The sequence below is a fragment of the Rattus norvegicus genome, chromosome 4 (genome assembly GCF_021556685.1).
Source record: "Rattus norvegicus strain SHRSP/BbbUtx chromosome 4, alternate assembly SHRSP_T2T, whole genome shotgun sequence".
NCBI lineage: Eukaryota > Metazoa > Chordata > Mammalia > Rodentia > Muridae > Rattus > Rattus norvegicus.
The window spans coordinates 120,840,473-120,868,327 of record NC_141537.1 but is presented as its reverse complement, the minus strand read 5'-3'; the positions used below and the strand labels follow the sequence as shown (position 1 = coordinate 120,868,327).

General features: G+C 48.1%; 1 protein-coding gene and 1 long non-coding RNA gene across 3 annotated transcripts in view; one reads left to right on the top strand and one right to left on the bottom strand.

Annotated features, from left to right (window-relative positions):
- Positions 1–27,603, top strand: part of Antxr1 (ANTXR cell adhesion molecule 1) — a 185,892-nt gene extending 158,289 nt beyond the window's left edge. Inside the window, 1 exon segment of the mRNA NM_001044249.2 lies at positions 26,101–27,603. Coding sequence (NP_001037714.1) covers positions 26,101–26,361 — 261 coding nt within the window. The 3' untranslated portion in view covers positions 26,362–27,603.
- Positions 4,135–14,413, bottom strand: LOC147994946 (uncharacterized). 2 transcript variants are annotated; one of them, XR_015686779.1, is made up of 3 exons: positions 14,224–14,413; positions 7,765–7,911; positions 4,135–7,437 (listed from the first exon to the last, which is right to left on the bottom strand). It is a non-coding gene; the product is annotated as an uncharacterized LOC147994946 (long non-coding RNA). The 2 variants fall into 2 exon arrangements; XR_015686780.1 differs by lacking the exon at positions 14,224–14,413 and adding an exon at positions 10,578–10,650.
- Positions 27,604–27,855: the final 252 nt, after the last annotated feature.

Genomic DNA, 27,855 nt, shown 5'->3' with positions numbered 1-27,855 from the left:
GCTTCCTGTTAACACTTCATTCTCCCATACGACTGTTAAGCATCAGTTGATTTTTAGAGCTAGAAGGAATCATAAATATTATTAGATCCTGTAGTTTTTCAAACAGATCTGAGCCAAAGAGAAAGCTGCTTATTTAAATGAATCTTTACCAGGCTGCCAGTAAAACATAACAAGTAAATGATGTTCATCTGGTTCTAAGCAGAAAAGAACACACACATATGCATATAATTACATGTATATAAACACATGCATATACATCTTATCTATGCAAATACATACCTACACATAAACATACATAGCATATACATACAAACATTCACATAGTCAATGTCTACCATAAACATACATAGTATACACATACATACATTCACACTTCATATATACACATGAAAACATATATGCCAACAAATATAGACACAGTTTTCCCACAGGGTTCCTGTGTGTTCATGGAACAGTGCAGCCAGACACTGTGAGTAAAGGCCTTGAGCAGCCTCAACCATCACCATGATCAAGGGATACCCAGAGGTCAGAGAAAAAGAGCAAACAGTAGATGGGAAGTCTCCCTTGATCACAGAGTTGACCGTCCCTCTACTTCCCAAAGGATCTATTCTATCCTGCACACATTTGAGGAATCAAAGAAAGAGAGCCCTTTCACAGGACCACTAAGTACTGTAGAGTTAATGCCACGAACAACTGTTTACCCAGGGCTCAGCGAACACATGCGCACTGTCATTGCTTGCTCTTACATTAGCCAACACTGCAGCTGTTTGAGTCCTCAGAGCTATGTAAACTGCGGCTGATTGTGCAGCCCGGTCATTGTCCTTCCTTTCAGTGTGCTTTGTGACAGGGGAAGTGATTTGCTGAGGCACAGATAAACTACATCTGTCAGCCAGTCTGGGAATCCAGTGAGATCTGCAGGGAGAGAGAGAGAAAAAAAAAGAGGTTTGGCACAGTTTGCTCTCTGCAAACTTTTGCTCGGAGGCGACCACTGCTTCCTGTCTTTGGGACTTAGAAGCCATCTGTTTAATAATGTGTCTAGGCTCTTGCCAAGGACTTCAGTCAGCAGTTCCCACCAAAACTGCTTAAGGTTTCAGGATCTCCTGCCCTGGCTGGCTGCTGGGCAGTATCCAGGTCACAGATGTGACTTCTTCATCTCTGTCCCTCTAGGTTTTATCAGAGGGATGGGCTACTGTCCCATAGACAGTTCAGTCCCGTGTAATTATTTCTGTATTGGCAACAGTCGGAGCTCAGGGTGGCTCAAGAACAGACTTCACAATCAAGCCAGCCTCCTCTCTCACGCCATTACCTAATTACCTCTCTGATCCTGAGTGATGAGCTCATGGGAGAACTCTGAGGACTCGGCACTGTTCTGTACGCAGTGTCTGGTGCATATTTGCGTGGCTGTTACTGTAAGGAAGTGACCTCATGCATCCACTGTGCAGTTGGAGAAGACAGAGCAGGCGTGGATGGAGGCCCATGTGTAAGGGGGACATTTCTGGGTACACAATTGGGTTACTTTTCTAGATCCTGCAATGCGTGCAGAAAAGACTCTCTCTTAGACAGCTTGGGTTCTCATAGAAAAGAAATCTTGAGAGGTTATCTGTCTCCAGGACTGTGAATCTGCAGCCCCAGGTCAAGTACAGGTCTTAAGGACAACCCCTGCTGGTTCCCGGAGGAACACACCTTTCCAAAGGCACACAGGGTGCCTCATGCACAGAGGCTTCCAGACAGCTCCTGGCCCTGAGGGAACTCACCAGGAGAGTTGGGTATTCCCTGAGGTCTCTTGTCTCAGAGAGATAGAAGCAGAGATAGAGGCTGCTCCACAGACTATAGACCCACCATGGTAAAGACAGCCCTGTGCGAACAGTGTGGAGATGCCATCCCAAGCCTTTCACTTGTGGTGGACTTTAGACTGGGCCAATGTCTAGAGTCACTTTGGTGTTTTGTTTTGTTTTGTTTTGTTTTGAGTTCTGGAGTGAGGGAATGCCTGGGAGTTCTTTTATTTTTCACATTCATACAGGTGGAGGTTGGGAATCCTTTATGTCAGAAGGGAACTGTTCGTCCACTATTCGTCCTCTGACCATTCAGACCATCAGAGAAAACTCTGGAGAACTTAGCTCCCCTGGCTAGGGAGTGACCTGCGTGGGTTTGGCCAGTTGCTTAAGTACCTACTCCTGGCAGGATGAGTTGGGCCTGACCCAGAAGGGTGCCACTCCCTGCTCTAACCCTGACCTACTTTCAGCAAGAGTCTGGAGTCATACTGAGACCGAAATCCCAACAGCCAGGAAGCCAGCTTCAGAGGTGAAAGCCACCCAGAGCATCTGGCCTGTGTAACTCATTAATAAAGACTCACAGACACCCGCAGCCAGTTCAGTCTCCCTCCCCACCTACACTCGACTTCTAATTGGGGTGGGGCTCTCAAGGCAGGAGCAGTGTAATAAATATCGCCAAAGGCTAGAAGGCCCTGGTCCAGTTAAAACAAGCCAGGAGCCTTAATAGCCACTCTGTTTTGACACCAGAAAGCCTTTCTCAGGTCTCCTCATGCTGTGGTTCAGACACTATGTGAGTAAATATGAACACACTCGCATCGCCTGCACTCAACAAATAGTAAGCCGCCGCAGCATGACCTCCTGACCGGCCATGGTAGGCAGCTCTCCCAGCAGCCTTTGATGGGAGGAACCTGATCCTTACCAGGTCCTGGCAATCCTGTCATTGATTCTCATTCAGGACATAAATGATAATGATGGGCCAGGAGCCCTTGGCATGACTAAAAGGACTTCTTTGGATCTATGCAGCCTCCTAGGAGGAAAGCTCGTCCATGGAGCCTACCATAAAGAAAATATCAAGGGGCTGGAGAGACAAGAGAGCACTTGCTGTTCTTACAGAAGACCCAGGTTCAGTTCCCGGCACCTACGGGGTAGCACACAACTATCTGAGCTCCAGTTCCAGGGGACCCAATGCCCTCTTCTGAACTCTGATGGTACAGGACACACATGATGCATGTACATACATACAGAGATACGTTGTTTAAAGATAATAACACACATGCATACACACGATCATGTGTACACTTGCATACACACAAGCCTGTGCACTTATACACGTACACGCGCACACACACACACACACACACACACACACACACACACACACACACACAAAGAAACTGAAGCACCTCATCCCCCTAACCAGCTGGCTAAGAGAAGATCTTTCCTCGATGGGACTTTCTTCTCCCACCATTTCTGTGTAGTCACTGGCCCTTCACCATGAGCCCAGGGTGGTGACAGCCTCTTGTTTGCATGACATCTTCCTAATTCTAAGAACCAGACTCTCTTACACACTCTGACCATGGTGCAGGTTAAGCCTTTGACAATGGCCTTTAGCAAGCAGTCTAGAGAAGGCCTGTGCTCTGGTCACTGTTCTGAAAGGTTTCATAGTTTTTCCAAAGCTCACTTGACAGGAGTGCCCACAGAGAATGGCCCTGACTCCCCGCAGGGTGTCCTGAGATGGCCCCGGCTGTATACGGTAGTCACATCACTTAGCTGCTCTTAGTGTAGGCCGTGACAAGACACAGGTTCAGTGTTGGCTCTCGAGTACTTGAACGGATCCTCTTTACTTACATGCCAGAGCTGGCTTTTCTTCCCAGCAACTGTTGTGTTAACAAAGCCTCTTATTCCACCCCCTACCCCGTGCCATGCTCCCATGTGGCAGGCACCCTATAGTCAAGTGTCATCAACATGGGAGTTCAAAGCCAGCCCTGCTTGCAGCCGAGGCCAGAGTTGCCAAGACAGGTGTAACCTCACCACAGACTCCACTACAGGATTTCTTTGTCTGGTGCCTTGAGCCCTTCTGGAAGCATCCTGGTGTGTGTGTGTTTATTTAAGGGCAGGGTGCACACATGCCTCAGAGCCAAGTGGAGGCCAGAGGACAACCTGTGGGAGTCGGTCCCCTTCTTCTACCAGAGGGGTCAAATTCAGGTCACCACTCTCTGTAGCAAATGTCCTGACCCACTGAGCATCTCACCAGCCCAACCCTGTACGTTTTTTCTGAAAAGGCTTTTTTGACTCTTGGAAATAAAAGTCAGACCCTAGAAGGAAATTTTTGTTGGAAAGAAGCTGACTCAAACTATAAACAGTATCTGTTTGCATTTTATTAAACCTAGAGTTAGAACCTTGGCTCATAAATGCCACCTAATGAAGTCTCTTTTCTGTTTCATGTGGGTGTTATTGTTTTGCCTATTGAACAGGCATCCAAAATTAACAAATATCCTTATATAGATCCCCCCCATAATGCCATATGAGTGCCATATGAGTGCCATAGCCTCAGAGAAACCTTCAGACTGCGTCTAAACTACTCTCTTGATGGCTCAACTCAGACATACAGGAGGGTCTTGAGGCAAGGCTGTTTCCAGCCTCAGGTTTCCTGGGAAAGAATACACACTTGGTCTGGAACATCATCCTCTGGAAGTCCTTTCTCATTAACCAAACGCTACCATCGGTACCTGGAGGAGAGGGACATGAGCAGGGTATAGACAGACAAAATGGTTACCGAGTCTTCCCATGTGTGGTCCATGCAATGAAAATTACTGCTGTGAAATCTCTGGTACTAGCAAAACGACAGATTGCAAATGGGATTCTTTGTAGCACATGGTAACTCCATATCGGGGCCACTGTTCCTTTAACATCTATGTAGTGTGTGTGTGTGTGTGTGTGTGTGTGTGTGTGTGTGTGTGTGTGTGTGTGTTGTGTGTGGTGTGTGTGTATTGTGTGTGGTGTGTGTGTATTGTGTGGTCTGGGGGGGGTGTGGGTGTGTGTATTGTGTGTGTGTGTTTGTGTTTGTGTGTATATTGTGTGTAGTGTGGTGTGTGTGGTGTGTGTGTATTGTGTGTGGTGTGTGTGTATTGTGTGTGGTGTGTGTGGTGTGTGTGTATTGTGTGTGGTGTGTGGTGTGTGTGTGTGTGTATGTGTGTGGTGTGTGTGTAGTGTGTGTGTGGTGCGTGTGTATTGTGTGTGGTGTGTGTGTATTGTGTGTGGTGTGTGTGTGTGTATGTGTGTGGTGTGTGTGGTGTGTGTGTGGTGTGTGTGTATTGTGTGTGGTGTGTGTGTGGTGTGTGTGTATTGTGTGTAGTGTGTGTGTAGTGTGTGTGGTGTGTGTGTGTGTGTGGTGTGTGTGTGTGGTATGTGTATTGTGTGTGGTGTGTGTGTGGTGTGTGTGTATTGTGTGGTGTGTGTGTGTGTGTGTGTGTGTGTGTACTAACACACATGCAATACAGCAGCCTGTGGAGGTCAGAGGACAATCTGCAGGAGTTGATTTTTTCTTTCTACTGCAGAGATTCCAGAGATGAGGTCTAGCCATCAGGCTTGGCAGCAAGCGTGCTCACCCAGTGAGACATTGCAAAGGCCCAGAGACATTGTTCTTAAAACAAGCATGAATGTTTTCTTCTTTTTGAGAATGTGCATTCCATATATTGACTTAAGTGTGCACCTTAGAATGAATGTGTGCAATGCAGCCACTCTCCTGGCGTGGGCCAATAACAGTGCCCATTGTTCCATTGTCTTCTGAATGGGGATGAACAGGGATTGTTGGGAGCCTGTCACAGCTAACTGTGAGACTAAAGAATGGAGCAGTTGACCCCTGATGATCCCTGTATACCACTGATTCCTCTCCTATATCACACAGGGAGACCACTGTTGTTGCAAATATAAAGTGTGATTTTACTTGATATATACCAGGCATAGTTCATGAGACCTGCCTTGGTAAAGGGAAGGCCCATTGAGTAAAGCACCACTTAAACAATTGAAACGAGGTTGTGAGACGCTCGGTCGGTAAAGTGTTTGGTGCACACACAGGAGATCTGGAGCCCTAGCAGCCAAAGCACGGCAGCGGTGTGAACACTCCAGGCTGTGAGGAAACAAGAGACTCACTGGGGCTCTGTAGCCAGAGAGTCCAGATACAGTTAGCTGAATTAGCCAGCTCCAAATACAGCGAGAGACCGTCTCAAAAATAAGGTGGACAGAAAAAGGGGAAGACACCACACATTGACCTCTAGCCTCCAGAGGTCACACTTGGACATAGACTTAACCCATGTGAACACCCACAAAATGAGTAGACATTCATGAATGTCACAGAAAAGGCTTGGGAAATATTTATTCACCAAGAAGTGGGAGCATGTAGGTAGACATTCTTTGCAGGATTACGAGGCTTAGACCGGCTCATAACAGCAGCCTGTGGACCAAGGCCTACTCATGGTCCCTCTGACTAAAGAACCAGAGTGGAGGAAAACAGCCACTTCCTGTTGAGACCCTCAAACCTTTCAAAGGCAGGTGTGCAATTGTGTGCACCTGAAATGTAGTCAAATGTCACGTAAAGCAACACCACATGTCTGTGTGACAGGTGACTCATTCTTTTATATGCATGGGTATTTTTCCTGCATGCATGTCTGTACACCATGCACATGCCTGGTGCCCACAGAGGCCAAAGGAGGGCATCGGATACCCTGGAATTGAATGCAGAATGGTGTGGGTCATCATACAGGTGTTGGGAATCGAACTTGGGTCCTCTGGAGGAGCAGTGAGGGATCTTAGCTAAGCCATCTCTCCAGCTCTCACAGCTCCAAATTTAATGTAGGAGCAAAATGAGAATCTACAACTAAAACAAAAGTGAGTTCTTAGTTCTGGTTATTGATCAGTTGATCAAGAAGAGACATCTTCAAGGAGTCAATGATTTTCCCCTGGGGGTGGAGTATCCTGATTCTCACTCTACCATCTGGAATGAGGGGCCCAGAGAACTGTGGGACAGATATGGGTTTTCCAAGCATTAGCCACAGCGGAGCAGTGAACATAGGGCTTTCTCTTCTCCTCCCTCCATAAATGTTCTGATGCCCTTAGTCACTTTTATTTGATGAAAGAAGTGCTCATTTAAAGAGACAGAAGGAAGAAGAAATGGGCTTACAGTTGCGGCTTTAGATCCAGACAGTTGATGACGGAGTTAGACCCTGGTGGATGGAAGGATGTTCCAGACCAAGCGAGGGGATGTAGGGCACTGGTCACACGAGGGTGTGCAGGGTTCTCTGCAATGATCGTGTCTGCTTTCACCCTGCAGCTAGGTCTCACCCTGCAGCTAGGTCTCACGGAGACACTCAGATCTCGACACTGATTTAGCCCTTCTCTGGGCTCTGGCCCTTCTCCTTGCTGAGAGGCTTCCATGAGGATGGACTCAGAAGTTTGGTATGAAGCTCAGTCTTCATTTGGTTTATGAGCTCTTCACCCAGTGACAGAACACTGTGAGGTAATGCCTTTGGCAGACAGGGCCAAGATTCCATGTTCACTGTTTCTTCAGTGGTCTTGAACAGACGTTGGTTTCCCAGATGTTAACTTCTGTGTGACGGCCATCACTGTCCCCATGTGTCCTCACTGTAAGGTTATGTCTGCTTGCTCTCTGCAACAATGGTGACAGCTCTCCAGTTACAATGAGACAACCCTAGCACGTGTTCTTTTCCCCAGAGACTATTTCGGAGGCTACTCTAGGATCAACCAGGGTTCCCAAAAGCCAGAGTGGGGATCAGGGGGAGACAGACCACTGTAAGGTTGGTCACAGTGAAGAAATGGGTAGAGTCAGGTCCTAGGCTTCTGAACAGGGTGATGCCCTGTGTAGAGACAGAGGATCCTTGTTCAGGAGGACAGACTGAGCTCTGGAATGAATGAGACTTGTTCTACTTTTGCATAATCCAGAACCTTCCACAAGACTGAATTTTGCTTAACTTACCACTCACGGTCACTTTTTACAACTGGTGCTATGCTCGTGCTCAGACGTGATGGAAAGGGGGCGTCCACTTGTGGAATCCAAGGAAGTCTTTGTGACTAACTTTCAAAAAGAGCCCAACTCTATTAGCATACTGCACAGCTGGAGACCCTGTGGAGAACCAAGAAAAGGACTCTAGGGGTTGAGACATACTCAGTTGGTAAAGTGCCTGTGTAGTATTCAGGAGGCCCCGATTCCATCTCCAACACCACATAAACCAAAGCTTGTAGCACACACTCGTGATCTCAGCTCTCAAGAGGTCGAAGCAGAAGATCAGAGGTTCAGAGCCATCCTTGGCTAGTGGATCAAGGCCAGCTACAGAAGAGGATGTCTGGAAGGGAGAGGGGCAGGGGAGAGGAGAGGAAAGCTGTCTTTCACATAGGGCAGCTGGCAACTGGCATCTGGTCCCTGTAGAGCTGCAACATGGCCCAGGACTTGAGTCACTTCAAAGGTTCAAGGATATCAGGGAAAGATGTCCGCAGTCCGTGTACCCAACCATGTAAGCATTAACAGAACAATGTCCTCCTCAGAACTAGCTCCTCTTGTTCAAGCAACATTAGGTTCCTCTGCGGGATGTGCTGCTCCCTCCACACATTCCTCTTTTGTTTGGTTCTCCTTCCTACTAAGTTACCAGCCTGGAGAGCCAGAGTTCTACCCTTTACAATTACACAGACAGAGGCACTAGCAATGCTACACAGGGGAGACACCACAACGATTCAAAGTCTTGTCCATGAGGCTGATCCAGAGAGGTCACTGACCAAGCCAGTTTAGACAGGGGCCACAGCCTAGTGAAACATCACAGTAAGCACTGTGACACAGAAAAAAAAATAGTTTAATATTTAAGACTTTTCTAAAAGAAAAAATGTTCAACATTTTTATTATGTGTTGTAATCAGAGTAACCAAACTGAAATGTGGGGTAAAAACCCATCTAAAAATCAACAAGGCTGTGAGGAAGGGGCTAAAGATCATCGATGAGTTGTTAGCCTGGAGCAGGCAGGTGTTCTCAGACTCATTGCTGTTGGTATTAAGGGGGCAAAACCCATACTCCATGCCCCAGTGAGCTTAGACCCTGGCACATGAATATCGAGTGTCCCTACCTCCACCCTGTCCCACCCACGGTCACTACGGCTGTCGTCTGCTGTGACAGAGTGGACAGGTCTTTGTCTCTGTGTAGCAAGGGAGGTGATGAGATCAGGCTACTGTGTCAGCAATCCTTCATGGATGGTCTGTGTCAGTACCCTCCAGGTTATCTCTGGCATTAACAAGCCAAAAGTAAATACAATTAATTATCCTAAAAATAAGCTAGGATCTCCTCAAAAGGTATGTTGTTCAATGCCTGCAGTCTTTGGAGATTGTCCCTTTATTCCCATTAGAAGTATCACCCTTGGGCGTAGTCAGTAAAGTACTTGCCATGGCCTGACTTCCAGAACATGGGTGTTTGCTGGCTTATTTACCAATCGTGGTAGTGCACACCCAGTACTGAGGATGCAGAAACAGGCAGATCCCTGAGGCTACCTGGACAGCCAACCCCGCTGAGTCAGCAAACTCCAGGTTCTATGAGAAGCCCAGTCTCAAAAAAATCACTGTAGAGAGCAACTGAAGAAGTCACGTGAGACTGACCTCTGCCCCGTGCACATAAGAGATCGCCGACTCCCATCAGGATTCAGATTGTGCCTATTAAAGAAGCAGTTATATGACTTTCCCTCCCTGAGAGCTGCATCCTGAACCCACAAACCTGACTTGTTCTGCATCCAAGTGCCCACTGCTCCCCCATTAGCTTGGGTGCTCTGCACAAGCACTCGGGACTACAGGATGTGCTGACGGCTGTGCGGCAACGCTCAGAGCAGCACCTAGTTCCGATCCCTCATAGCTGTTTCTCCATTCCCCAGAGCATATGCCTGGGGCTGCTGGCCCCTTTAAAAACATCACTTTACCAGGCCCACAAGATGGCTCCAACTGTGTGCTAACCACCCAACCAGCCTGCAGTACTCTCTGTACCTTCATCTCTTAGCCTGTTCCACCCCCAAGTCCCTTTCCACCAGCCTCCACCATCGCTCGACGTGACAGTCCTCCAAGCTCATGGCATGGCCTTGAAAGGATAGATAATTACTCTGATCATCCTTCACTGGCCAGTGGCCATGTCTAGGGACTTCTTGCTAACATTCCCGAATCTTAGAACACCTCAGTGTGAAGACCTAAAGGACTCCTCAATTTTTAACTGTCAGACTTAGAGTCAATCTGAACTCACCGTATGTGTGGGACCCAGGACAAGGTGTCAGATCTCAAGACAAGAGGTCTGAGGCTCCACCACACCCAAAAGCATGCCTGCTTTCATTGTTGTGACAAAACACCTGAGGAAAATACCTTAAAAGAGGAAGTTTGCCGTGGCTCACTCTTTCAGAAGTTTCAGCCTTAGTCTGGCAGCTCTGCTGCCCGGGTGGAATACTGGAAGCAGAGATAGAGAAGGCTGCACACCTCATAAACAATGAGATATGAGGAGACGGGATGGAAATGGGACATGAGCTGAGCAGAGACACACAGAGGTGAGTCTGTCCCTCTGCAGTGCTACAACATCCTTAGCTCCCTCGGTCAGCCTACTAACTGAACACGGGGAGGAGCCTGGTACTGTTCCAAAGCTTCTTCAAGACCACAGACTACGACAAAGTGCTGAGCTTTGAAAGAGGGGGGCACTAGAAAACACAAGACACCAGGTGGGAATGGCGGCGGCCACAAGCAGACAAGGCATCTGGGTCCAAGACCATCACTCCTCACTCACCCTGTCCCACAGCCACATTCCTCTGCCTCCTACCCAGCCACATCTGTCAGCCTCAGAAACCTCTTCCTTAGTTAAATGGGAGGGATCAGTGACCACAGCCTCAGAAGGGACAGTGATCCAAACCACTCCCATTCACGGTGGGGTCCTCCAAGGCTGAGCAACCTTGGTCTTACTAAGCATGAGGTCACCTTTCCTCTCCCAGGAGTCTCGGGGTTATTCGAGTTCATGGCTGAATTCACTCCAGGGCCAGTCTCTAAGAAAGGCCCCATAAGGCCCAGCTCTATCTCTTGTGAGTCAGAGACCCATGAAAGGCCAATCATTTGAAGAAGGCCACAGAGTTGACCATAAAGGCAGGAGTACACACAGGCCACTCTTGTCCCTAAGATCTCAGTTCATTGGAAGAGGAAAACGTGGGAGCCAAAACAGTGATGAGAAAACATGGGAAAGTAGAGAGGTGAGTGGAATAGCCACAGCCTGGACAGACACCCACATTGACGTCTGCCCTCCAGGAAAGGCCTTGTACAACCAGGCAGGACCAGGCAATGCCACCCATTTAGGCACATTCATTTAAGTCACCCAGTCTCATTGTGTTCAGGCCTCCAGTAGGCTCCAATATCCTTCCTTATTCTGAAACCATGTATGCCAGGCCTGACGTGAGCCTGTGTCATGATACAGACAAGTGGCGTTTCTTTGGTGCAGTAGGCACTAGCCAAGTCTCTTCCTGAGTCCGGTCCTTACCGACAAATAAGATTGGTTAGGGCTGGGCACCCAGCTCAGCAATAGCGCCCTTGTCTAGCATACCCATGGCCCCAGGCTTAAGCTCTACTACCCATCCACGGCCGCCCAAATTGTTTTTAATTTAGTAACTATCAAGATTGTTTATTGTCCCTTACAGCCCCTTTCTAGTAGGTTTAAGGCAGGTCTTGCTTTTAAAGATTCTTTCTGTGATTTAATCAGGAGTGTAATGAGTGATTTCTCCCCGGGTCATACAGAACATCAGCCCGGCCCAGCCTGGGCATCACAGAACTGGTGAGGTGTCTCTCGAACCACAGAAATGAGGCTGGTCAGTACCAGGGCGCTGCAGGCTCGGCTGTGCACAATTTCATAACAAGGAAGGAGATTGGAGCCTAGTGGAGGCCTGAAAACAATTTTGAGGTTGGATAATTTAAATTAATGCTCCTAAATGAATCCCAGATTCTTGGTGCTATAAATTTTCCATTCCTCCAACCATGCAATTGCAGCTGTCATCTGAGAGCCTACAGGGTTCTGGAGAGCTGTCTGCCGTTGGTCTCGGTTTAGGAGGAAGCCGGGATCACAGTGAGCCTCACCTGAGAACAGCTGGACGTCCAGTTACCTAGTCAAAATTAGGAGGCACCCCCAAAGCTTTGCCTAACCCCAGAATGTCACTTTGAGAGCCTGCTGTAGCCCCCAGATGCCTAATGCTATGGCCTCTTCTTTGTAATAAAACATTTTCTTTAGGATTGTCTTTCTGAAATTATATAATTTTGGGTTGTCAGTGATCCAGCAAAAGCTCAAAATAATTAATCCAAACAGGGTGCTCAGTGTAGACTCCCCATGTGGGCAGGGGCCCAGTGTAGACTCCCCATGTGGGCAGGGGCCCAGTGTAGACTCCCCATGTGGGCAGGGACCCAGTGTAGACTCCCCATGTGGGCAGGGGCCCAGTGTAGACTCCCCATGTGGGCAGGGACCCAGTGTAGACTCCCCATGTGGGCAGGGGCCCAGTGTACACTCCCCATGTGGGCAGGGACCCAGTGTACACTCCCCATGTGGGCAGGGACCCAGTGTAGACTCCCCATGTGGGCAGGGACCCAGGGGCCTCCAGCCTTATCATTCCACCAACCCCTGGGGTGGTCCTTATCCCAAGAATGGAAGGAGAGGTCACACTCCTCGTTTTGACTTTATGGTTGACGTGGTGGTGGTGGTGGTGGTGGTGGTGGTGGTGGTGGTGGTGGTGGTGGTGGTGGTGGTGGTGGTGGTGGTGTTTGGTTTTGGTTTTGTTTCTTTTCCTGCTCCTCACTTTTAAGACACAAGCTAGACTTGCACATTTCACTTCTGCTCCATCCACATTGCTGCAAAGGAGGCCAAAGGCAGGCTGGGAAACATGGTCATGTGCCCAGGGCAACTCAGTCTCCACTGTTGTAGAGAAAAAGGGGAAGAAACAGTAAACAGTTGACCAGCTCTGTCCCTGTAATCTTTTGTGTCCATGGAAAGATCAGACCTATAAAGAAACCACCATCAGCCCCGTGGACCAGTTCAGAGACTTCATGACTGAAGCACAGAGGATCGTGAGGGGCAGGCATGGGGGGACAGGCAGGTCTTGATGAAGGTGCCCAGGGCTCTGCTCCAGGAAAAGTGTCTGGTGGGCACTAAAAGAAAGAAAGGTGGCGTGAAATGCTGGGAGAGCAGTGAGACAGCTGGGAAATACTGGGACAAAAAGAAATCTCAGGTGGATGACTCAGGGTGGCCGTGCTGCTCCTCCATTCCAATATAAAAGAAAGATGGCAGATTCACACTGCCCTGGGTTTATTGCCCCTGGGTGTCCTTCTCACATAGAGACCTGAACACATTATTTTAGGCATCTGGAGCCATCTCTGTGCTTCAAGTCAGGATAGTAGCATTTACCAACGGTCAGAGACACGGCATGAGAGATGGGTGCCAAGCAGTGAGGGCCTGGACCAGTGTCAGGACTCAGTAGATGGGAGGTTCTATGAGACTATATACCTCATAACAAACGACCAGCCCCTTATGGAGCCACACAAGTGTGTGTGTGTGTGTGTGTGTGTGTGTGTGTGTGTGTGTGTGTGTGTGTGTGCGTGTGTGTGAAGTGCTGAGAGCCTAGCCGGTACCTGAAGGTGCGTGTCTCATCTGACCAGTCCACCATAACAAGATGTCATCCGGGTGGCTTAAACAGCACACACTTATTTCTTCCCTGTTTGGGGGATGGCGGTCCAAAATAGGATGCTGACATGTTTGGAGGCTGGTGAGGGCTTCCTTTCAGGCTGTGAGTGCACATGGTCCTTCCTTGGTGCTCACGAGTGGAGAAAAAATAGGTTTTCTGGTACCTTTGCTTATCAGGGCACTGAACCCATCCTTGGTGACCTCATGGAATGCTAACTCCCAGCACCATCTCCAAACGCCAGCCTGTTAGGGGCTTTGTCATTGTGCACATCTGAGGGGAACAGAGTCTATATGGAAGCTGCTCACTGGCAGCTGCATGGAAATCACAGACCAAAGTGGGTTTCTAAAGAGTCAGTATTGTCTCTACTTTAGGGGAACACACTTTAAGTACCTACAGGCATAGAGAAAGAAAGTTATCCTAAAGATGGCACTCCTTACCCTGTGAGAAGGAGGGGGAGAGGGAAAGGCAGAAGGAGGACGAGGGAGAGGAGGAGATCACTACCCTTCAGATACCTGTGAGACTGCACAGGAGAGCAGAAGCAGATCTGAGCTATGCACTGGATGAATTGTAATTTTACAATTTTACATTTTCATATCCAAGCTAAATACTGCTCTTGGCAAAGCAATCTTAGTCTATCCTTGGCACTCATTTTTTATACCTCAATGTAAATAGGATAATAAATAGAAATTTGCACCAGTGATGGTCTGAGTAGTTAGAGGCCCTCACCTGGATCCTGGAGGAGGACGGGAGAAATGTCCGAAACAGAGAAGGACAGACAACGAGAGAGGGAAGACTGAGCAAAGACCATTTCCCACCGCTCAGACTTCCCCACGGCACCCTGTGCCACAGGCTGTCCTGTCGTGTCGTGGAGAAGTGTGCTAAAGCAGTGGTGTTGCTGGGACCTCTCCAAAACAACAATTAAAGCCAGGCTCGTTGGCAAAGTGACCTCTGTGCAACTTGGCAGGACCCGTGGAGTTCACAGTGAACTCCATGTCTCCAATGAAGGGACCGGGGCCAGTGCCAGCCGCTAGGTTTTACAAGAGCGAACTTAAGCGGTGCTTAGGGCGCACCATGCTGGGTTCCCATTCCTTACAAGCTCCTTCCTCCAACAAATGTCGCCAACCTAGCCCTTCTCCAAAACACTACCCTCGCATCTGTCCGAGTTCTTGTCTTCCTGCCACAGAAGGTCTGAAGTTTTAGACCCAATTCCTGTTTAGTAAGTCTCACGTTTGTCTCTTGATCCCAACTCTTTGATGTCCTCTATTTGATCACACTCGGACACGCTCTCAGATAAGCACTCATGCATTTTGTGTTCCTTCCTCCTCTCCCTCTCTCTTTTCCTCTCTCTCTCTCCCTCCCTCCCCTCCTCCTCCTCTTCCTCCTCTCCCTCTCCTCCCTCTCTCTTTTCCACTCCCCCCCTCTCTCTCTCCCTCCCTCCTTCCCCTCCTCCTCCTCTCTCTCCGTCTCCCTCTCTCTTTTCCACTCCCCCCTCTCTCCTCTCTCTCTCTCCCTCTCCCTCTCTGTTTTCCTCTCCCTCTCCCTCTCTCTCCTCTCACTCACTCTCATGCTCCATGAAGTGGACTATCCCAGAGTCAAAGCCCAGGGTGATGAAACCAGGAGACAGAAACTTCCAGGCCTTTAGAGTCAGACTCGAGGCCAGCACATCACTTCCACCGCACGAAGTTACTCAAGATTGCTAAGGCCTCAGGATTTGAGGAACAGAGATGCAGGTGGCATCAGCCTTGAGGGGGTGGCAGGATGTAGGAAGAAAAAGCTGAGGGTAGCATCTTCTCAGACAAACTGTTACCACAAAGAGTGAAAAGGATTCTCTGCCCAGTTGGCTCTGAGGGTGGCCCCTCCCTGCTGCTCTTGGGTGGCCTAGTGATTGGAGCAATGGAGTTAAATTGGAGCAAGCATAATTGTGTAAAATGTTAAGGGGGAAAGTTACTGAGCCTGTACCACCCTCAGGCTTCGAGAGACCAAGCTGACAGAGTGGAGAGACTTTGACAACAGGGACTCATTTGCAGCACCCTTCAAGTAGAGCGTTTGCATAATTTTTCTTTTAATTTATCAAAACTGACTATAGCATAAACCACACAAAAAAATTGGAAAAAAATTTTTTATATGCCACATTTTTTTCACCATGACACACACACACATGCACACATACATGCACTAGTGCACACAGCTGAAAGTCAGTTATGATGGACTCTTCTCTGTAGAAAATTCTTACAGGTTTTTAAACACTCACAGATGACCATCGGGCCTATAAGGAAATCGCCTGTGGTTAGCAGGCGTCTAGAAAGTGGTGGTAATGGAACACCAGAGAAAACCTGTGTGCTTTACAAATCCCAGAGCCTCGAAGTCCTCCATTGCTGGCTAAGGAAAAAGCTAACACTGCTAAGGACAAACTCAGGGACGAATATACGACTAACTCACAGAGAGCGACACAAAGGACTGGTTAGCATAAGAGCAAACCAGAGAGAACAAAGCAAGACCGGCAGAACTGAGACAGGGCTTTGAGTGAGTTCTTTGGAAATGTGGGCCTCACTGGCAAATCTGTACATGGAAACAGTCGGTGTGCAACCGCATCATATGAAGAGAAAGGGCTCTCCAGTCTCTTACCATAGAGTTCCGGTGCAGACAACAACACTGTCCAAATGCTTTCAAACCTTTGATGGAATGGATGATGCTCTGGGAGATGATGGAGTATTACACTGACTAAGAAAAGGCACAGAAGGGCTGCAATGAGGGCTGGGTGGTTAGAGCACATACTGCTCTTGCAGAGGACTTGGGTTTAATTCTCACACCCACATCAAATATCAACCGAGCACCTGTAACCCCAGTTACAGGAGATCCAGTGCCACTGGCCCCCATAGGCACCTGCATTCACATACTGTCTTAGGTAGGGTTTCCATTGCTGCAAAGAGACACCATGACCAGGACAACTCTTATAAAGGACAACATTTAAGTGGGACTTGGCATACAGTTCAGAGGTTTATTCTGTTATTGTCTTATGGGAAACATGGCAACCAACAGACAGGAGGAGGGGCTTGAGAGTCCTGCATCTTGATCCACAGGAAGCAGGGCAAAAAGAAAATGAGACACTAGGCCTTGCCTGAGCTTCTGAAACCTCAGTGACACACCTCCTCCGATAGAACTACATTAATCCAACAAGGCCGCACCTCCGAGAATGCCACGCCCTGTGGACCAAGCTTTAAACACAGTAGTCTGTGGGGACCACAGCCACTCAGACAGTCAGACATGCGCAAACTCACACAGACACATGCGAATACACATAACTAAAATAGTCTGTTTTAAAGGCTTACCAAGCCAAATTAAAAAAAAAATTAGTATAAAAGGACTGTCAAAAAAAGCCTACAAGTTTTTGTAAGAGAGTTCTCTTATTATTTCCATGATCAAGTAAATCTTCAGCTATCTCAGAGTGAAGAGGTAAAAGTCATCCAAATTTGTTTTGTGAAAGTGGCTTTAATGACAAAGTAGCACACTACAGAAGGAAAGTGTGCATTTTTATCTGGTAAATCAGGAGCAACAAAGCTAAGTTGAGGTGGGGGTTTTGGGGAGCCGGGGTGTCAGTCCGTTAAGTGCTCTCTATGCAAGCATGAGGACCTGAGTTCAGTCAGCAGAGAGAACATAGAAAAGCAGGAACATCTATGTGTGGCTGTGGCCTGGTGTGACACAGTAAAACAAGTGCGTCCTTGGGTTCACCAGCTGGCCAGCCTACTCAGCAAATTCCAGGGCAGTAAGAGACTGTCTCAAAAACTAACTAACTAGCTAAATGAATGAATGAATGAATGAATGAATGAATAAATAAATAAATAAATAAATAAATAAATAAATAAATGGGAGGGGATGGCACCTGCGGAGCAGTACCTAAGTTTGACCACTAGACTACACACACACACATACACACATACATACACACACACATACACACACACATACACACACATACACACACATACACACACATACACACATACACACACATATACACACACATACACACATACACACATACACACACACATACACACACACATACACACACATACACACATACACACACATACACACACACATACACACACACACACACATACACACACACACCAAAGATATGATTCTGAAACTTTTAGTTCATCTCGAAATATGTAGATAGTTTTTATTAGAAAAAAATTATAAAGTATATCATATTAGTAGATCAAAATAGAAAAAAAACAAGATCTTGAGTGATCTCAAAAATATTCTATTCAATTTTTAAATGTTACTTTTTAAAATCACCAATTGAATAGAAAATTATTTAATGTGACTAAAAGTATGTTTATCTTGATTTATATCGAATTTACTTTTAAATTTTTGGACTCAGCAAACTGGGACTTAAAAGATCTTTCTTATAACCTCGCAGCAGCTGTGGTTGCCTGCGTGTGATCAGGCCGGCCAGCATCCTAGCACAGTTATAAAGGAGACCTCAGCCTATACCCCAGCTTGGCACTACTGGTGTAGATGGCTCCGCTGGGCAAAGAGTTGCTTTTCTTCAACTTTGCTAGGATGGCCAGGCTCCAGTAGATGACCCTATGCCCTGCACGTGTGGGCACCACTAACTGGACTCGATGGGTTATTTAAAATATTTACGGGAACAGCCCAGTAGAGAAGTGAGCAGAGGCAGTGAGCAGGCCAGTCACTAAGGATGTGGACAGGAACCTAACCTCACTTGTATTGAAACAATCACCACAGAAACGATTTCATCCCCTCTGACCATTACGCTGGAAAACTTCCCCTCGTGAAGCTGCAATTGAAATCATCATAAACTGGTATGGAGACAAAAGGTTGTTATCCATTTGTCTAGGAGAAAAGTTGATAGTATGATCAAAAGCTGTGCTAAGGTGCATTGACTAACTCAGCCACTCTGCCTTGAATGACTGATGGGTAAATGAAAGCAGTCCTATCATTTATAGTCTAGCTGGATTCCTACTGCCTTACAGTAAGGAATTTAGTAACTACATCTCATGCTTCTGTGAAGGTTAAAAACATGAAGCAAGTGCAGGACCTGCAGAAAGTCAGTTAGAAATCCTAGCATGGGGGTGGAGCTCCAGGGCCACACCCACAGCTGAGGAACTATTGGATTCCAAGGAAGGGAGACCCACCCTTTCGTAGAGGTGACCATTGCTCGTACACCCGAGGATAACCCACAGCCATATGCATATGGGCAGCTCTAATGGGACTCAGTGGATGACAGAGGCACCTAAAACAAGAAAGGAGAGACATTGTGAAGAGAGACAAGGAGGAGTGGAGGAAGGGAATAGGGGGCAGAGAGAGTAGGGTTAATGATAGACACCTATGAAAGTTTCAATAATAAAACGAGAAAATAGCAGGGAAGTGATGAGCCGGGCAGGGTTCAGTGGCAGAACCTTTGCCAGGCAAGTACGAGGTCCTGGGTTCAAGAGTCAGAAGAAAGGGAGGGGCACCCGCGGCATGGTATTTGAGTTTTACATGGCCAGATTCGACTGTTGTAAATCCAAGCACTGCGTGGGTGTCTGCAATTTCCAAAAAGGAAAAGCACAGAGGTAATACCTTTCTTCTTCCTTCCTCTTTTCTCCTCTTCCCTTATGCAGTTTCCAAGTTTTCAACAAATATAGAACTTTGCAATCAGATGAAAGGGAGATGTATATTAAATAAATCATATCTCGGTGGTAATTACTGACAAATCCTGTGTCCAGCTAAAGATAGGCCATTTTGTTTCCACCCTTCCCTTCGCTTCTCCAGCTCCCTCACGTTGCCAAGTATTTCCTCCACACTCTCATCTTAACCCTAGCTTTGGCATCGAAAGACATGACTAGAGGGAGCACGCCAGCTTGTGTGTCAGCAGAATGAATCAAATAACCAAGAGAGTTGACCTTGGATCCCTTTCCCCGGACAGCACATAAAAAGCAGGCTAGGAGAGGAAATGTATCACAGACACGCCGAGCCCGAGGTGGAGGGAGGGAGCTGGACGAACGCCTGCTTCACCCTCACCACACGCTTTCTCTTGCCCTGGGCTCACGCAATACCTGTTTATCTCTGTCTCGGAACTGGGCCTAGGATGCGAGTGTTGTCACAAGAAAAGCCAGAGAGTGGTGTCTTCTTTTGAAAAGATGGCTCAACATTAAAGTGTAGGGTTCAAAGACAGGAGAGAAAGTGAGGTAGGCAGAGAGGTTCATAGGAGCCAGCCAAGAGCTTGCGCTGAGAGCTTGGATATCCTGTAGGTGGGAGACACTAAAAGGCAAAAAGCAGAACACTGAATGTGTGTGTACACTTACTACAAGTACACTTTATATACTCCTACATATGACATATGCATGGAGACTTTATATGGTAACAAGTATGTTAAGGGAAAGATGGGGCCAGGAAATCTTTCTACTATTTGACCCCAGTTTTAGATGTGCAGTAGTGAGAACAGGGAGAACCCAAGGGCTTTAAATGTCATCTTCTGCTTCTCTCTGACACACAGAAGATGGCGCCTCCCCACCCAGTTTTCACTTCCAGGGTTGGTTCTGCCTGCCTGCCTGCCCCTACTTGGACGCTCTGATTCCCAGGAGAGAGAATCCTACTGACCCAGTCTCTGGTCCAATCAATGCTGGCACCACCACAGATCACAACGATGGCTGCTCAGCTCCATCTGTTTTGAGTCATCATTGACTCTGTCTCTACCTCTAGACTGGATCCTCTTGAGGGCAAGGCCTTTGGTACTGGCTGAAGCCCCTAGTGATTGACAGATGATGCAACTGCTGGGGAAAGGATGCAGTGACTCAGAGTGGACAGAGGCATACGTGGGAAGGTGCTGCTCTGAAGTCCCTGTCCTAACGCAGAACTAGAGCGCCAACTTCTGTCGGTTACATCAGTGGACAGCAGCGAGCCAATGAATTTTATGGTCTAGCCTGAGAACCAGACATTCTTTCCAAGATCGATTTTCCCAATCACCATCCCAAAAAGCCAACTCCAGGCAAACTTTGGAAGATTAATCCTATTGTAACTTGAGAGATACCTGCAGCCCTCCCAGCAAGACAGTGCCTAGTGTGAAAACTAGGTCAGAGGAAAAGGTATTGGTAGGGAAAACTTGGCTTGTGGGTTACACATTTTCCACGATCACTTTAGTATTCTCTCTGTGAAATCCTTGAATGACCTCTGTTTATAGGAAAGTATTTGCTTTAACTCGTGGGGCCATGGCATATGTTTGACCGTCTCTGCCGAGCGTGCCTGATACCCAGATGTTTCCTAGCACTCAGCACACATGAGCTCACCCCTGGCACAGTCTTTGCACACAATCACCCCACAGCCTTTCTCGAATCTCCCCAGCATCCCACAGGCTCAAACTCAGAAATTCAGGGGCCGGCTTGCATCCTCACCAGGGTAACCTAAGAACAAAAGGTGAAGCTTCCGATGCTGAAACTTTCCAGTTTACTGGTGTTTCAGGGACCTAACGAACAGCTGGAAGATACGCAATGCAAGGGATCGGAGCTGGCCAAACTAAGCAACATGAAAAGATGTGCAAACTGGCTGCCCAAAGGAATGCAATTAAACTGCAGGCGAAGGGTTCCACAGCCACCCAGATCTGATGGGATCGGAGCTCGGGGCTGATGGCCCCTGGACACATCGAGCCAGCACAGAACATGAAGGTAGTGAAGGCCTCAGAGATGGTAACTTGCTCCAGGTTTCACAGCAAGAGTGTGTTAGGGAAGAAACAAAGCAAGAGCCCTGCCCCACCCCATCCCCGGCAGAGCACAGTCCCACACTGCCAATCCCCTGTCCCCAGACTCTCTGCAGCTCGAGGAAAAAGTGGTCAACAAGACCTCGCATCCCAACCTTGCCGTGATTAGGCAAAGGGATTTGTTAAGGGGACGATTTCCTTTTTAAAAAGGTCAATTAAGGCCTGTGCTCCATCCCCTGCATGACATAAACACTCAGTGTGGCTGTGCGTGCTGGTTAACTCTTGGAAATAGAAACGAGGTCATCCTTAGCCACATAGCAAGATCAAGGACAGCCTGAGCTGCAGGAAACCCTGCTGAGAGCGTCGGGGGGGGGGGGGGGGCGGCCGGGGGGGGGGTGAGACCAAAGAGAACACATAGCATCCTCAACACATCGCCCCAAGAACTTGGAAGCATCCATAGAGCCCATGATAAGGTGACCTAATGATGTCTACTTCTGAAAAGCTAAATTTATGAGGACTATGTGAGCTTTTAAAGAATCTCCCACTCTGAGACGCACAACTATACAAGGATTATCTGTTAAGTGTCCATTAGACCTTGAGATCTTAGCAGGAGCCCTGGCCTCAAGGAGAGGCCCTATGGCTGCCTGGGAGATACTTGAAAAGAGAACCACATACTATGCTATTTGTGCCATTGAAAAGGACCAAAGAGAGCTTGATGGGACAGTCCCCATGTCCTGCAGGTAGAGCAAAGAGCACAGCATAGGACCTCGTGTCACCACAGGCTACAGATTTTATTGTAAAGTGAGTCACCAAAGAACTTTGCACTAGAGCATGAACTCAGCAGGCAGGCTTACATTCTGGAACAATCTCTCACGTCCGTCAATGGCTTGTGCCAAGTGCTACACTTTGTAATGCTAGCTGTTGGTCCTCCAGGGGTATTCTTGCACTTATGGTTCATATCCAGGATAATAGTAAAGAGAATACATTCCTGAGCCACGCAGAGCCAAGCTTCCTTCCCACCCTACCTATCGCTGACTGTGTGGTTCAAAACAAATTACTTAAATAGGCCTGAGCCCGCCCTTTCATTCTCTACAGTGGAGGCGATGATATCTAGATCACAGGGTTTTGAAGTGCTTATGAATGCTTCACAGATGAAGGTAGTGTGTGTCTGTGTGTGTGTGTGTGTGTGTGTGTGTGTGTGTGTGTGCAAGCATGTGCATGCATGAGGATTTCTGATAACCTTCCCCATGTATTACGACATAGTGTTACATTTTCCTCTTAGCCTTTTGTGTGTGTTACTAAGAATCGAACCTGGGATCTCATGCACACTAGGCAAATGCTGTAAAATGCAGAATATCCCTGGATGCTATTAAAATATTCTACCAAAGGGGAGAAAGAGGTGGCTCGGTGGTTAAAAGCACTGGGTCCTCTGCAGAAATTCAACTCTCAGGGCTCACAACCATCTGTAACCTCAGGTCTAGGAGATCTGATGACTTCTTCTAACTTCTAGGCACACACATGCTACACAGACATATGTGCAGGTAAAACAGGCATGCATAGGAATAAGCTTAAAAAGTAAAATAAAATTCTATCAGAGCATGTCTAGAAAAAAAATGGCATTCCTATTTTGTTAATGAAGAAGGCAAGGTAAACTAAGGTCAAAGCCAGCCTTCTATGTGACTCAAACCACCCAGAAACAGTGCTGCAGAGAATTAAACAGAGTTGCAAGGGGCCAGTACCATGAGAGAAAGCTCTGGTCGCCATAGCAACATTTTTAACCAAACACTGGAGATCTGCTGGCGTGTACACCACCAAAGACATCTGGCCTTTCTATTATCCCCTCATGAGCAAAATATAAGAGTGAAAATGGGAATAAAATGCCCTGTAAACTAATCTTTAGGCCAATTACACACTCCGGTGTCTCATGTTTATGCTGGCACTTCTGGCCCAGGGTTTTAGAACACTCTGGAGCCATGCCTCTCTTTTGAAGAGCAAGTCTTACAGTAAATTGCCCCAGGGTGCATTTCTGTTGCGTCTGCACCTTTTCTCAGCAAGATAAGTGCAAGTGCATCATCTGTCAGCTGCATGTGCAAAGCACTGTGGGAGGTCCCGTAAGAACTAAGTGACAACAGTCATGTTGCAACAACAAGGCATGAGGGGCACCCAGGCTGTTTCCATCGCTCCCCATGGTTCACTGCAGGAAGGGCTCTGAGGCTGCTTCTATCACCTCCTGGGCTTCATTTATTCCATTTACCAATTTCATTATGGAAGCCAGACGTGCAACTCACTCAGCACCAAAGCTGGAGTCAGACCTGGTGCTCCCTCCAGCTGCATTCCACAAGCAAGGCCATGTCTGCCTCCCTGGTCTGTTTTCCCATCAGCAGAGGGCAGCTCTAAATTCAGCTGTTTCCCAAACACCGTTCCTCCCCACGGTCAAGGAGAGGAAGGACTGTCACAGCGCCTGTATGTAGCCAGTGTCCTCAAGATCCCAAGGCCACAGCAGAGATTTAGACTCCTAGTGTGGGCTCTGAGCAGAAACTGGTGGAGAACCAGGAGCTTGTGAGCCAGTGGACAGAAGAACGGCCAGTGAAGGCAGTGCGCCCCGTTTCATATGGTGAGCATGTGGCCTTCTGGACTAATGTCCAGAGCAACTCGGAACCCACCTCAGCTCCAGCATCGCAGAATCTCCCTTCATCTTTAAGGAGCCAAGGTCCCCGAAGCTCTTGGTGAACACTGGGTGTCCGGGAAAGAAAACAGAGTAGGTAGCTCAGAAAAGCCCGGTTCTGAGTTGTCAGTGTGGGACTTTACCATAGACAGCCATAACATCATGAGGGGAAGACCCCGACATAGTGTCACCAGAAAACTGTCACCAGGGCAGTTTCACTCAGCTATAAAAGAGCCGCCTGGTCAGGGAAACTAAGTGTTTACCCCTAAAGTTGGCCAGAGCCTGGAGCTCTGGGTGGGAAGATGAGAGGGCAATTGTCGAGGTTAGTGGAGCCCCAGTAGAGACCCGGTAAAGCTTAGCTCTGTAAAGCACATCACCTTGTGACACCCACACCAAGGACCCAGGTGCTGGCACCTGAGGGGCGTTGTAACTCCTAAGCAGGTACAGTCTGGTTGGGTCTGGCCCTTTCTGATCCAGACACTCGATAACATGATGTCTTCGGAAGGGATTTCCAGACCATTGCTAGTGACCTTCAAGTCTCTGCTCTTCCCAAGTGGCTTCGGACAGCTCCGTTCTGTAGAAAAACAAAATGTCTCCTCTGTCATAAAAGACAAAGCATTTATAGATAAAACAACTGCGGTGTGTGGGCTGGGATGAGTGCTGAAAATAACTAGAGAAATACCCAAGGAAGCAAAGGGAGAGTTGAGGCCAGAGTTATGGAGAAGCTGGGTAGGGACGCGGGCCTCTGTGTATGACTCAAAGGATGGGGCACGCAGGAAAGGAAGGGTTCTCCTTGCCTCCTCATATCCCATTCCCCACAAGCCTGCATCTTGCTGATTCAACACAGGACAAGTCTTGGGTCTCTATATCTGCCTGCCTCTCTCTCTCTCTCTCTCTCTCTCTCTCTCTCTCTCTCCCCCCCCCCCATACACACACACACACACACACACACACACACACACACACACACACACACGCACAGGCACCCACCATGTTTCTGCAGCCTGGCTCTGGCTCTCTCACCCTTCTCTGAGATCTGGTGAGGAGAACTGGGGGTTCCCTAGACATGCCTCCACCAAGGCAAGAATTACAGACCACACATTAGTGTGGAGAGATGGCCAGGCAGTGTCTATCCCAGCAGTAGGGGAATGGAGCAGGAAGAGAAGAGAAGGGCATATCAGAGGTGACCCTACATGGCCTTCCTAGAAGGGAAGATGATTCTGAGACACATGGTACAGACAGCTACAGATGCTTCATGGGTCTGGGAAGCTAAGGGAAGCTGGAAGCACACAGGGGTAGCCTGGAGCACACAGGGGAAGCCTAGAGCACACAGGGGTGGCCTGGAGCACACAGGGGTAGCCTAGAGCACACAGGGGTAGCCTAGAGCACACAGGGGTAGCCTGGAGCACACAGGGGTGACCTGGAACACACAGGGGTAGCCTAGAGCACACAGGGGTAGCCTGGAACACACAGGGGTAGCCTAGAGCACACAGGGGTAGCCTGGAGCACACAGGGGTGGCCTGGAGCTCATAAGGAAGCATGACGGGAGTTTGCACACCTGGTGACATACATAAGAGATTCTGCCACAGAGCAAGTGTGGAGCCTGCTGCCTGGTAAAAGAAGACAGAGAGGGCACAGTAGGAGGTAGGGCTGCCTCAGGCTGGCTTCAGGCTCTGTACCCTCCAGAGCCTGTTTGTGGAGAGGGCGCAGGGGTCTCTCAGCATTGTCTCATCAAGTCCCTAAGAAGCCATACACGGAAAAAGCCAAATTTAGAGATTTAACTGTTTAGCAATAAAGTGTCTCTGGTGGAATTTCTTACAAGAAGTGTAGAGGGTTGCCTGTGACCAGCCCAAAAGCAGTCTGGGGTACAGGGCCTATTTCTCCCAGGGAAGGGAATGCTGGTCACACCCTACTGGCAAGGCTAAAGTGAATGGGACTCCCTTCATAACGTTATGGTCCAGGTAGCATCAGCTTTCTTCTCTCTCTCTCCACCCAAGACAGGGAGAGACTATAGGGGAAATGGATTGTGACAATTCTGAGACCCAGCCAGCCCAGGAAGGGACATGGATTCAAAGAGACCAGTGACTAATGTGATATGAGGTCACTAAGTCATTAGGTCACTAGGTCATCCACAGCATGTCAGTGTCTCTTGTCCCTCAAGGGCCACCATGCTCAGCACTTGCTCTACCTTAAGACATTGGTTCATGCTCCTCCTCTGATTCTCTTCCAGGGGCGCTGTATCAACTTCACCAGAGTGAAGAACAGTCAACCAGCCAAGTATCCCCTCAACAACTCGTACCACTCCAGCTCCCCGCCTCCCGCTCCCATCTACACACCCCCACCCCCTGCTCCCCACTGCCCTCCCCCAGCCCCCAGTGCCCCCACTCCTCCCATCCCTTCCCCACCCTCCACTCTACCCCCTCCTCCTCAGGCTCCACCCCCTAACAGGGCACCACCCCCCTCCCGACCTCCTCCAAGACCTTCTGTCTAGAACCCAAAGTCCAAGCTCTGGGCTCCCTGAGCAACTCCAGCAGGAGGCTCCTCTGCTGACAGAAAGATCTGCCCAGCCTACGTGGTAAGCGGCGCCTGATGTTTGCGCAATTTAAAAGCAAGTCGTGATGGGCAGAACAAAATGGGAATTTTTTAACTGCCTGAAGACAGACAATGAGACAATGACAGTCCCATTATAGCCTGTGACCCCTCACCTCTAGAGGAAGGTTCCAGAGATGGCCACATTGCCACGATGCTCTCAGCCAGATTATGTCCCATGGAGACGAGGAAGAAAGTGATTTCTGAGAATGGAATGCAGCATTGGATAAGAAACATCCTGGCTGAGACTGAGTGCCATCTCACTGACTTGACTCTTGACCCTTGGACTGGGAACCAGGCTGTCCTTACCCCTGGGTACCATCACCAGCAACTCTGAAAACGTGTGGTGTCCCTAGTGTGCATCAAATAGATATCCAGCTGGGATCTGCAGGTTGCCCTTTGTAAGAACATATACTCTCTTCTCTTTCCCAGACTTCCTGGCTTCCCAGTGAGGAGGGGCAGGGAAAGGCGTTGCCGTGCTTAGAAGTTAGAGAAAATCAGTGCTTAGCACTGATAGGAAATTGTTGATGGGAGCTTCCAGCTCTTACATCTAGAAATGGCCGACTTCAGCCAGTCACAGTTCCAAAACCAACAAACCTTGTCATTGTTAAAGGCAAACTGCTAAGGAGTCACATTGACACCAAGGTTGGCTGTGGCATATATCAGAGCTGACCATACAGAACCTTCCCCATGAGATCTCAAGGCCCTCCATCTTCAGCACGCCAGCTAAGAGACAGTAGGCCTGACTTGGTAAGGAAACCATGCCCAGTTGATTTTACTCTGAAACGGGCCATTGTATGTATGGTATATCTCTCCTTGGCTTTTCGACCTGCTCACAAACAGCACCAGTTATGAAACAAGGAGAAATACATCCCTTGTATAACAGAAAAGCTCTGCCTGAATCACCACCCCACTCCTCCACATTTTTCCGAAGCTACTTGATCAGTGAGCTCTTTAACTTTATGTTAACCCTGGATGGACACTGTCACCCAACCATGAAAACAAAGGTCATTGTCAAAGACAGTGTACAGCCCATCCAAAATGATGCTTCCTTCCTCAGTTTTCCACAGGCCCCAGAATTCCTGTCTCAGGCTCTCTAAACTCTTTCGCAGAACAAAAGATATAAAGTGAGCAGAAGTTTTTATGCTTTGGGCTATGATCTCCAAAGGCCCTTCAAGAACTCAAGTCAGCCTCATTCTTTCAGCTTGTTTAAAGCAGAGGAATCCAGGTATGGTACACTCCATAGACACCAATCCTTGTTCCCAAAGCAGACATTATTAATCAATCTCAGCCCTAGTTCTCAATTTAGTCCAATTATATTTTCCCACAATATTTCACAACTCTTACGACCTGTCAGTCATCAGTTAGAATTAAGAGAAATAAACATTATTTGTAA